Raw genomic sequence first — 12367 nt, 5'->3', positions numbered from 1 at the left:
TTTTTTTTTTGAGAAAATGTGGGAATCAGCCTGCGTCATCGCACTCCGCTTTCCCCCCTAACCCGGAGAAGAGCATCTGTGTTACACACTCTCAATTAGCACAGACTTAGCAGCTATCCTGGTGGGGTGTGAACTCGTGTTCGCAAAAAAAAAAAATCCCAGCAGTGCCGTTTGGTGACGCTTTCCAAGACACTTGAATTCCATCTTGTTGGAATAATTATGCAGAGAGCTCACTTTCTATGCCCTCTGGGGGGTTCAATGGGCTTCCTCTTGGGAGATTTTCTCTTTTTCATGCCCATTGTAGAAAGATATGCAGCCATCCATACACTCATCGGGGCTCAGGGGGATCCTAACTCTGCCTCTGTGTTGTTGGATGACTTCATTAAGAATGGTTGGCTGGGAGAAGTGTCAGTGTTTCCTGTTTCTCTCAACCAGCAATCTAGAGATGAAAGGCTACTGATCGAAGTGTGTCCTTGCCGGAAGGAAAAGAACATTTAAAAAAATATAACATCCTCCTGACAAAAAATTAACTTGCATACTAGCTAAACTAAAATAGTAGCTAAAAATTGTATCTGCACATTGAGGAATGTTGTAAAAACGATATAGAAATGCTTGAGTAACAGCAGGCACGAATTAATCTACCTACACAGCTCATTGGGTTTAACACAGCGCTGCTTGTAATACGTGTTTCAGCACACTTCTACTGATGTTTCCATCTTGGGTAACTATCAGGCATCAAATGCAAACTGATGACAATATTCCAAGGATTATGATAGTGATGAATGGGTGCGGTGTGTAGCATCGATTCATTGGCATGTAGAGATTAAAAAGCAATTGATCACAACAGCTCCCCTTATCGGTTTTCTGTCTCAGCTTTCTGCTTGCCACTGAGGTCCAGCAGGGGACAAAAAATCAACCAAGTTTTGTATTCTAAGCCAGATTGGCTCAATGAGGTTGTAGAGGGTTAGTGGCAGCATGTTTCAGATGTCTGCCAGTTGGTAGCAGTTCCACCATTGAGTCATTTCCCCTCTGAAGTTATCCAATGGTTTCTTTTATAGACTGGTTCCAGCACCAAAGAGGTAAAACTATTATTATAATTATTATGAGACCATATTGACCTTATGACCCTTTGGAGGGGGCCCGACCCTTAGGTTGGGAACCACTGGATTAAACTACTAAACTATATATAGAGTTAGTTAAAACTACCTCAACCAGCTACAACAGCAAAATGCTACTAACACATTGTTGCATCGGTGTTAATGTAATTAATTACTAATCTCATCAGTCACAGGAGTACTTCTACTATAAATATGTATGTATGTGAGGACCTGTTTATTCTGCACATTTGTGAAAGGAACAGTACCGTGGACACTGTTGCATTCTGCCATCTGCTGGTTGATAGTGTGTAATGCAGCTGTAAGCAGGACTCCTGTTGTGCTTGCACAGAGGCAACAGAGAGCAGTGTTGTTCCCTCTTTTCCCTGCTTTTCATCACTTTCCCCAGAATCTCATCTGTATAATAGTTACTGGATGAGAGAGTCTGACAATACGAGAACTGGTGTAATGCATCAAATATAGCAGCCAGTCACTTTAAGAGCTAAACTCTGTAACCCTGTTGGTGACGGATCCCAGGTTGAGGCATTAAATGAACGTGAGCTCATCATGTCTTCAGTGGAGTTTGGCATTTAACAGTGGCCACGTTTTCAGAGGGATGCCTGTGAGCCAGTTTTTCTAGCATGCCAAACGTCTGCCTCCTTCACTATCCAACTTCTGAGTCTCTCTTCTCCAACAATGCAGTAAGTGTCCCACAACTCTGCACTGTGAGAGACGCGAAGCAGATAACCGCAGAATGCCACGACTGCCTCTGAGCTCCCGAGCTCCAGATCGGACTCCACGATAAGAGAGAGCCGGATCCCACATCTGAAAAAGTCAATTGAATGGTGCTAGCGATGCCATCGCTAGGCGTTATGTCATGTGATGGAGATGATGCCCCACAGAAACACATCTCTGTTGCGTTTGTGTAGAATGGTGCACAGAAACGTCTGATCAGATTCGGTCGGGCCAAGCTTTGTTGTGGGTCGTTTTGGAATTTCCTAGATGTGGATCAGCCTCTTGGTTTTCAGCCAGTTTCTGATTCAGAGGTGGAGGTCGCTGGATTTGAAGTGACATGGTGATGATGCAGATATGAGGGGGGGGGGGGGGGGGGTTTCAGGACTGTCCCACCCTGACACCCCTCGTCTGCTCTGCTGCTCCTTGGTAATCAGATAAGCGAAGGGAACAGAGCTCCGTCTATGGTAAAGAATGGAAAAGGGGACAACAGAGTTCTCAAAAGCCAAAAAAGTCATCTGATGTCTGGAATGCTCTGTGATGGTTTTCCAAACCACCCGACCTCTTATTGCCTTGTCCTGAAACAAACCCATGCTAGGGTGAAAAGGAGTCTCCAGACGGCTTCTCATCTCCACTTTGTACAATACGTCATCGGGCTAAACTGAGCAGATGAAATCTCTTTGTGGGATGATAACCTTTGTGACTCACATATTACATGAAGAACACATTCAGATCCCCCAAAGCAAGGATCTGCATGTTGTCCATGTAGCGCACGTATTTGTGAAGTCGCTGTCAAATACAATCAAAGAACACATCCAAACAAGGAACACATGTTGTCTGCACTCGGATCAGTTTTTATTTTTACTTTGTTCAAGCAGAATCAAGAATGTAACATGATTTGCTTCACTGCTTCTTCTGGTTTGCTCATTATGTTTTAACTTACATGAATTATGAAGCACCGGAGTTGGACTGAGAATTCAGCAAACATGTATTCCTTGTTACTCATTCACATCCCAGTTTGGTGTGGCATTCTATGCTGCTCAAATGTTCTTGCTCGGAGATGCCGTCTGTAGCATTTCAGCATTAATACAATACAGTATATTACATTATAGTACACTATACAGTATAATGTACAGAGAAAGAGAAGTGATCAGAATCTTCTGATAATTTCATGGGAACATTGGCCCGTATCAACCAACTCAGTGTCATTGTGTTTGCTATAGTTGAATTTCATTAAAATTCCATTAATTTTGTGGCAAAATAGAGACACAAACACAAGTTCACAAACTTGTTTGCATTCTACCCATTGATATTAAATCATGTCTACTTTGCTCTTGACCTAGATTTGTTGTGGGAGAATGTGAGTCACTCTTGGGCTGTTGAGGGGTCATCAAGGCTTTTATGAGGTGCAGAAACCCACATGTGCTGAACTCAAGCCCACTATCTGACCCTACAACAGGCTGTTCCCTTTGGGTGCTGTGAGCCAGACGGGCCTGCACATACTCCAAACACACATTCCTTTTGATTCAACTGTTTCATTTGATTCAATTTAACAATCAGAAGTGGGCCTTCAATCACAAAAGGTTGTGAACCTATGAACTAAGGGATCTTAGTAAGAAACTAGGAGATTCATGAAATATTTGTCAATAGATGAACATTAAATAAAAATGGCAGACCATTGTCTGTGGTAGGTGACGCTCAGGGGGTAGAACAGGTTGGACAAGCTTTGCATTATTCAAAAAAGCTGAAAAAAGTCAAAGTACACAATGTTGAAAAAAGTAACAAAAAGTAATTTAATAGTATGTCGATAACGAGTGTGGAAAACAAAATCATGGAATAGCATGTTGAAAAAAGTCATATAGAAGTCATAGTATTGTATGTCATAGAAATTCACATTTCATATCATGCCAAAATTAATGTAAAAAAAATTCAGTCAAAGTAAAGTACGTCAAAAAAGTGACACAAAGTCACAGCATAGCATGTCATGAAAAATTAAAATAGTCTAGTATGTCAAGAAAAAGGAAGAAAAAAAGTCAAAGTATATTATTTAAAAAAGACGGTAAATACAAAGAATGTCAAGAAAAAGTTTTTAAAGTCATATCGTAGTAGATCATACTATATAATATGTCACAAAAGTCACAGTAAAGCATGTAAAAAAAGTAAAAAGTAATCCTATAGTATAGTAAAAATATACAGTAGTATGACTAGCTATGACTTTGACAAAAAGTCATAGCTATTTTTGTCAAAAAAAAGTAATAATAAAGTAATAGTATATCATGTCGAAAAAAAAGCCAAAAAGTCATATGACAAAAAAAAGTGAAAAAAAAAAGTCATAGTATAGATTGTCCAAAAAAGTAATAGTACAATATCTTTTTATAAAAATAAAATTTACAGTGTGGTATGTCAAAAAGTTCATGGCATAGCAAAAGTCTAGTATGGCGAAGAAAACGTCAGATTATAGAATGTAAAAAAAGTCGCAGTATAATATTTTGAAATAGTCATAGCATGTCGACAAAGAGTCATAATTTAGTCATAGAATAGCATGTCCAAAAATTGTATATTTGTATAGCAATTACAAAATTAGAAAACATATTATAATTATTCTAATTATTCTAATTATTATTCAATAATAATAAAGTATAAAGTTAAAAAAAAGTATAAAGTAAAAAAAAAATTACATTATAGTATGTGAAAATGTTATTTAAAAAAGTCATAGTATTAAATGTCATCACACAGGCATATTAAAGCATGTAAAATAGTTTAGTATGTTGAAAAAATTAAAAATAAACTCACCTTTCTCCTGCTCACTCGCGAGTTGTTTTTCCTTTTGACAGTAAGTGTGTCGACCCAGTCACCATCACTTCATTTAGTTGGTCCCAATCCTCGTTTTTCCAATGTCAATATATCCCTCCTGACACAGGAGCTAGGTGGCTCAACGACATAGCAGAGGTAAATATTGTACTTTTTACTCCACTACATCTCAGAGGTAAATATTGTACTTTTTACTCCACTACATCTCAGAGGTAAATATTGTACTTTTTACTCCACTACATCTCAGAGGTAAATATTGTACTTTTTACTCCACTACATCTCAGAGGTAAATATTGTACTTTTTACTCCACTACATCTCGGAGGTAAATATTGTACTTTTTACTCCACTACATCTCGGAGGTAAATATTGTACTTTTTACTCCACTACATCTCGGAGGTAAATATTGTACTTTTCACTCCACTACATCTCAGAGGTAAATATTGTACTTTTTACTCCACTACATCTCAGAGGTAAATATTGTACTTTTTAATCCATTACATCTCAGAGGTAAATATTGTACTTTTTACTCCACTACATCTCGGAGGTAAATATTGTACTTTTCACTCTACTACATCTCGGAGGTAAATATTGTACTTTTTACTCCATTACATCTCGGAGGTAAATATTGTACTTTTTACTCCACTACATCTCGGAGGTAAATATTGTACTTTTTACTCCACTACATCTCGGAGGTAAATATTGTACTTTTTACTCCACTACATCTCGAAGGTAAATATTGTACTTTTTACTCTACTACATCTCGGAGGTAAATATTGTACTTTTTACTCCACAACATCTCGGAGGTAAAGATTGTACTTTTTACTCCACTACATCTCAGAGGTAAATATTGTACTTTTTACTCCACTACATCTCGGAGGTAAATATTGTACTTTTTACTCCACTACATCTCAGAGGTAAATATTGTACTTTTCACTCCACTACATCTCAGAGGTAAATATTGTACTTTTTACTCCACTACATCTCAGAGGTAAATATTGTACTTTTTACTCCACTACATCTCAGAGGTAAATATTGTACTTTTCACTCCACTACATCTCAGAGGTAAATATTGTACTTTTTACTCCACTACATCTCAGAGGTAAATATTGTACTTTTCACTCCACTACATCTCAGAGGTAAATATTGTACTTTTTACTCCACTACATCTCAGAGGTAAATATTGTACTTTTTACTCCACTACATCTCGGAGGTAAATATTGTACTTTTTACTCCACAACATCTCAGAGGTAAAGATTGTACTTTTTACTCCACTACATCTCAGAGGTAAATATTGTACTTTTTACTCCACTACATCTCGGAGGTAAATATTGTACTTTTTACTCCACAACATCTCAGAGGTAAATATTGTACTTTTCACTCCACTACATCTCGGAGGTAAATATTGTACTTTTTACTCCACTACATCTCAGAGGTAAATATTGTACTTTTCACTCCACTACATCTCGGAGGTAAATATTGTACTTTTTACTCCACAACATCTCGGAGGTAAATATTGTACTTTTTACTCCACTACATCTCGGAGGTAAATATTGTACTTTTTACTCCACTACATCTCAGAGGTAAATATTGTACTTTTTACTCCACTACATCTCGGAGGTAAATATTGTACTTTTTATTCCACAACATCTCAGAGGTAAAGATTGTACTTTTTACTCCACTACATCTCAGAGGTAAATATTGTACTTTTTACTCCACTACATCTCGGAGGTAAATATTGTACTTTTTACTCCACAACATCTCAGAGGTAAATATTGTACTTTTCACTCCACTACATCTCGGAGGTAAATATTGTACTTTTTACTCCACAACATCTCGGAGGTAAATATTGTACTTTTTACTCCACTACATCTCGGAGGTAAATATTGTACTTTTTACTCCACTACATCTCAGAGGTAAATATTGTACTTTTCACTCCACTACATCTCGGAGGTAATTTTGTACTTTTTACTCCACTACATTTGTCTGACAGCTTTAGTTACTTTTCAGATGACAGTTTTTCATCCCCTTTCTGTCCAGTGAGAACCACGTATCTCCAGATGTGATGATGTTGAATGTTTGTGACAAACTGAAGGATGAAGTTTTCCTTTATAGGTCTCCTACTTTATTAGCTAAATAAACTTAGAAACAAGCCTTTTGGGTCAGCTGGAAAATGCATCGTCACAAAGCTGAAAACAGCGACACTACAACATACATAGAATATGATGCATTGTTGTAGATTAAACTAACAGTATATGAAGGAGTTACAAATATCTAACATACAATTTCATTCAGCAATAATATATATCCTGAAACATCAAATATAATAGTAAACTGACAGTGAACATTTTTCTGCACGGATACTTTTCTTTTAGTACTTAAGTACACTTTGCTGATAATAACTTGACTTAGGTTTTGAGTGCAGGACTTTTACTTGTAGTGGATTTTTTTGAACAATGTGGTATTAGTACTTTTAGTGCAGTAAAGGATCTCAATACTTTTCCATCCACTAATTACTTGTCAGTTATTTAAGTTTGGGAACTCACCTGGCAAACAGCGGTTCCTAACCTTGCCTCCAGATCCTTGACCGGGTCCAAATTCTTGTTCATAAAACTACACAATATTGATTAAATATGATCACATCATGTCTTCATGAATTAAGATCAAAGGTATTCTTTGAGCTGTTTGTCACAAGAGGTATGACAATCAAACAAACAGTGTATGTAACAGAATGATGGAGTTAATTTAAATTAATGATGTGATATAGTGAAGCGCTGAAGCAGCTGTATGGAATTTAGCTATCATCAAATTATTTACACCTGTGCATTTTACAATGTGGCTCAGTTGTCGTCTGTAAAGGACAGAAATAAATATAATAAATGATGTCTAACAAAGGCAGCATGATACACAATAACTCTGTTTTTTAACACTGTTCAGTTGAAAATGGTTTATAGTGATTTGTTCAAAGGCTGAATGTCGGCCTCTGGTCAACTTGTTGAGAAATGAGTATTGATTTACAGCCCGATCAATCTCCCACAGATATATTCTGATTATCTACTGAACTCTTATAATCTGAGTTAATGAACCTTTAAGTACTGATCAAGCTTCATCTGAACATATTAACTGATTGGGGATTAGGAACTTGCATAACCAATACCTATTAGGCACAGAGGTAAGGACACTCTGATAGAAACAGAGAGCGTCCCGTCTCGCGCGTCCTTTCACGGGAAGTGTTTTGCTCTCCAATAGCTTCATTACAAATATAAATGCAATGTGTATATTTTATACAAATGTGCATACATATCTCTTTAACAGGTACAACTTTATTCCAAGGATCCAGGGGATTCTGGGCAGAACATGGAAAACATCCAGTATCAAGCCAATCACAATGAAGGGGGGGGAGCATTCCATTCTTATAAAATATAGAGCTTTAATTTATTAGTCAGCAACAACAATGGAAAGGGAAGAGAGAGTAATTTACACAAGTCATTACAAGAACATCACCTTTGTGCATTTAGTTTTTTTCTTTTTTCCATAAAGTCTGATGATGCAAAAATACAAAAAAACAAACAAAAAACACTCAAAAACTACAGACACGTTTTTTTTTAAAAATACCAACAAATTGTACAACCTTTCTTTGCATTTTTTTTTCTTTTGCTGTATATAACCCCTGGTCTCATTTGGAGGAGACAACCAGGAACTGTGATTGATTCTGGGAATGCAGACAGACATCCCAAATTGAGGAGCAGATAGAGATACCTCTGTATGAATTATAGATGCATCTTCCCAGAGGCATTCAAAACAGCCTGAATACGAGCCAGACATGGCGTATTAACAGCTCTCCAAATATCAGAATGATATAAAAATGTGTTTGCACCTTGTTCCAGATGTTTGTTTCATATATTTGTATAATTCAAAATGGCATTAATTTCACTTGCTGGAGAAATGCTGTACTGCTTTTAATAGAGCATAACAATTCGGATCAATAGAACCATCCCACAGCTTGTAACAACCCTTTCATCAAATTCAAACTGCGTCTGTTTACATCATTAATATGCCATTGAATGAGACTTTACCTCATTGTGTGCTACCCAAACAAATAATGCAAGATAATTTCACTTAATACTCAAAATCAAAAATCTATATTAATGTCAATGAAAAGATGCATCATGCTTTATACGGGGTATATTTGTAATGAGGGCTTCTGTAAAGCATTTGTTTTCCCCATTACATGTACTGAGAATGTCCCTCAGAGACCATACTGTACACCCAGAGAGATGAAAAACAGAAAGAAAAAGACCACACAGTATCTTATCAGAATTACAGTACAAATACAGGTTCATGCACACAATGAAAGCCAGCTTCCCAATATTTTGGTTAGTGTCACAACATTGTTACAATGCTCTGTTGTGTATACGGGCAATTCTTTTTTTTTTTTTTTTCCACATGTGAATGTAAAAGGAAGAAAGGACAATAGATGTCTCGAGTGCTCAAAGCTGACGACTGCCGTCTGATCCGTGCATCTCTTTCATCTTCAATTGAATGTGTTTGTTTTTTAATGTTTTTTTTTTTATTTTTATTTTTTTACAGAAGTCAACTATAACTTGCCCGAGTGTGCTTGTTGCATTTGGCCCCAGCCAATGTCCCGTCAAAGTAAAAGAATAATGCCCTTTGTGCAAAACCGTGACCCTTTATTGCACCTCAATCTCAGTTCAAAGGATGTTTGCATTTAAAAAGAACCAAACTGCTTTATTTACTCATAGATTTGATTAAAAAAAAAATGACCTGATGCTTCTTTCAACTATGTATCGTTTTTAAACTTGACTTTGTGGCCAGAAGAAGCTGCAGGTTAATAAAAGTAGAGCACAATTGAGATTTCAAGAATCAAAATTTGTATTTGGGCTGAATAGCAGCAAAGACGCTGGATCATTTTACAATCAATCCTCCAATGAGGAAGGACATAGAATGGGTGCAAGCACCGGTTTCCTATTAAAAGGCCCAAAAACACCAGTGGGAATATTTTGAATGCTCATCTGTACATCTGGGTTCCCATGGAGAAAGGATTGTTTCCCCAGAATAACTGGGACCATGTGTCGATGGTCCCATTGCGAAAATGAAGTCTCTGTTACGCATGCAGCCGCGAGGGAGTAGCGTCACAGGCGTTCCTGGCGTGTCCAGAAATAAAAGAGCCTTGGCATCGAGTCAAAGCAAGCAAGAAACAACAGAGATCCCATCACCCCTTATCAACAACTCATTTCCCCGTTAGAGCTTCTCATAGCTCGCTCCGAACAGCTTACATGCCTGATAACACATTCCAAACAGTCGCCAAGGTCATATGATGCTGACAGATGAGTTCTGTAATGACAGTAACAGCAACAATAAAATTAACAACATCAATAATAACAATAATGTTTGCCCCAAAGGTACCTATACACAAAGAGCATGTTTTTTTCTATAAGTACAAAGAAATCCACAGAATGATACTATATACAACCTACAATAAATACTGTGTATCATATATCTTACTGTTTGAGAGGATGTATGTGGGGTTTTGTGTTTGAAAGCCTCTTTTTTTCTCAGTTTGCTTTTTTTGGGGGGTTTGTGGATTTTTTATTCACGTTTGCTACTCTCAATGAGTCTCTCCCAGTTTTCACAGGGTGGTGGTTGGTGGGTGGGGGGGGGGGGGAAGAAGGTGGTTCAGGGTGTTTCAGACACAAAGCTGGGCTCCTCATGTCTCTGCCTCCTCCTGCTCCTCTTTCTCCTCCCCCTCCCCCTCCCCCTTCCCGTGATGCCGGCGGTTACGGGGCTTCTTCTGCTCCTTGAGCTCCTTCAGGTCTTTGGCCTTGAGGGCGCCCAGCAGCGGGTCTCCGAACTGCCAGTAGTCCTGGCAGTACTGATTGATCAGGGTCATCTCTGGCTGGCTCAGGATGGTCAGCAGGTCCTTGTACTGGCCCGCGCTGGGGGTCCACTGGGTGCTGCTGGAGTGTAAAGAAGACGGCACCAGCCCTCCCCCGCCCTCCACCAGCACGTTGTTGACGGCCCGGCTCGACAGCACCACCAACTGCAGCTTGACCAGCGTGTGTTTGAAGTTCTTCTCCGTGGCCGTACATTGGTACATGCCAGAGTCAGAGGGCTGCAGAGACCGCAGGAGCAGACCTTGCTCCGTCTTCAAAATACGACCATCAGAACGCATCTGCAGAGAAAAAACAGCTCATGAAACACCTGTGAAGTGACATCCTGTGCATTATGTGTATAATATCTGTATCTGTTGAAGTCACACACAAATCTGTATTTGTGTTTGTATGGATTTATACTGGAAGTGGGTGAGGCTAAAGCAGAAAGATGTTAAAAAAAAATCTATTCTTTGTTGAATGGTTTATTCTAATAATAATAAGTTTGTATGTACGCACTTTTTTGTACACACAAAATTAAATTTATAACAGAATATTCCAACCATGCACCTAAAGATTAATATAAAAAATAAAGTATACATTGTATTAAATCCTACCTTCAAAAACAGTTTAAATAAAAGTATTATATAAAGTATTTTATATATATAAAATTATGCAACAATCTGGCTGGAAATTAAAAATGATAATAGAGCAGGAGCTTTTAAAAATATAATGGGAGGAGGTCCAGGAAGTGTTTCTATGCTAGAAAATGAGAATAATAACAAACCATTGGTCAACCATAGCTCATCAGGTTGTTTTTTCCAATGGTTGACTGTGCATGCAATAGATTAGGGTCCAGATAAAAATAAATTAGATTTTAAGTATCGAGTGGTTAAAAAAAAGACAGCTTGTCTATTGTCATGCTGCCTGGCTTCAAAATTGATCATGGGATATAAATAATAGCTGCGCAACATCAGGGGAAAACTGATGAAAAGTTATTGTGAATGAAGCTGGCTGAATGACTATTCAACTTAACACTACCTACACCTCCCATAGTCTATTCAACTACATTTTCAGAAACCTGTATCAGGATCAGAAGTTTCCCGGAGCGTCTTCCTCTATGACTTCTAAACACATTTTCGGATGTCTGAGATCTTGACACCTGTGTAATTATGATCTGACTGAGTTAGGACTCTGAACAGTGTGACGTTATTTACATCCGTACTGTCTTGGTCTGTATGGTGGATTAATATCCTTAAAAAAAAATCAATCAATTCAAATGTGATCAAACAGTAACTGTAGGATTAACTCCATCAAATCAACTCCACACCAAGGAAACTGGTATGGACAAGCTTTCCAGCTCAGAATCAGAAGTGCGAGGCAGCAGCTAAGTCGGCTCTGCCTGTGGGAATAGAGACCATCCAACAGAGTAGTCAATAAAAGAGAGGCAGCAACACTACATAGCTTCACAATAAAACTTTAACTAGTGCCTCAGGGTTATATATCATAGCAGAGGGCTTTTTTTCACAGCTCCCCTTTATGTGTCCTTCCCTTGGGCCCGAGGACAGTCGGAGGTCTGTGTGAGAAATCAGGCGTCATTCAATCAGAGCCTGAATCACTTAATCTTGTTAACGGGGAATCAGAAAAGAATTACAACCGGGGTCATTTTTCAAATGTGTCAAACTGCATTTAAATCTCCATCTCATCAGCTCAACTGAAATTAAATACTGGGCCCCACCCAATATGGAAATGTACGAAAACACATTTTTCATGCTCATCCGCGGAAATGCTCGGTAGAGTTTGGGAAGTTTATTCTGTGCTTTGTATTGGATAAATATGAA

At 38.1% G+C, this 12367-nt stretch overlaps 1 protein-coding gene across 5 annotated transcripts in view; it reads right to left on the bottom strand.

The window, feature by feature from the left end:
- Positions 1-7938: 7938 nt before the first annotated feature.
- The window catches only part of LOC137879334 (semaphorin-3F-like), a 106115-nt gene continuing 101686 nt past the window's right edge, over positions 7939-12367 (bottom strand). For all 5 annotated transcript variants that reach the window (XM_068719948.1, XM_068719949.1, XM_068719947.1 and 2 more), the window contains one exon: positions 7939-10828. In XM_068719948.1, the coding sequence (XP_068576049.1) occupies positions 10364-10828 (465 nt within the window). In that variant the 3' untranslated portion in view covers positions 7939-10363. The remainder of the gene's footprint in view (positions 10829-12367) is intronic.

Source organism: Cebidichthys violaceus, unplaced genomic scaffold (genome assembly GCF_023349555.1).
Source record: "Cebidichthys violaceus isolate CVI_PGR_0920_01 unplaced genomic scaffold, fCebVio1.0.p SCAF_25, whole genome shotgun sequence".
Lineage (NCBI taxonomy): Eukaryota > Metazoa > Chordata > Actinopteri > Perciformes > Stichaeidae > Cebidichthys > Cebidichthys violaceus.
The sequence above is the reverse complement of the archived record's forward strand: the minus strand, read 5'-3'. Positions and strand labels throughout refer to the sequence as shown.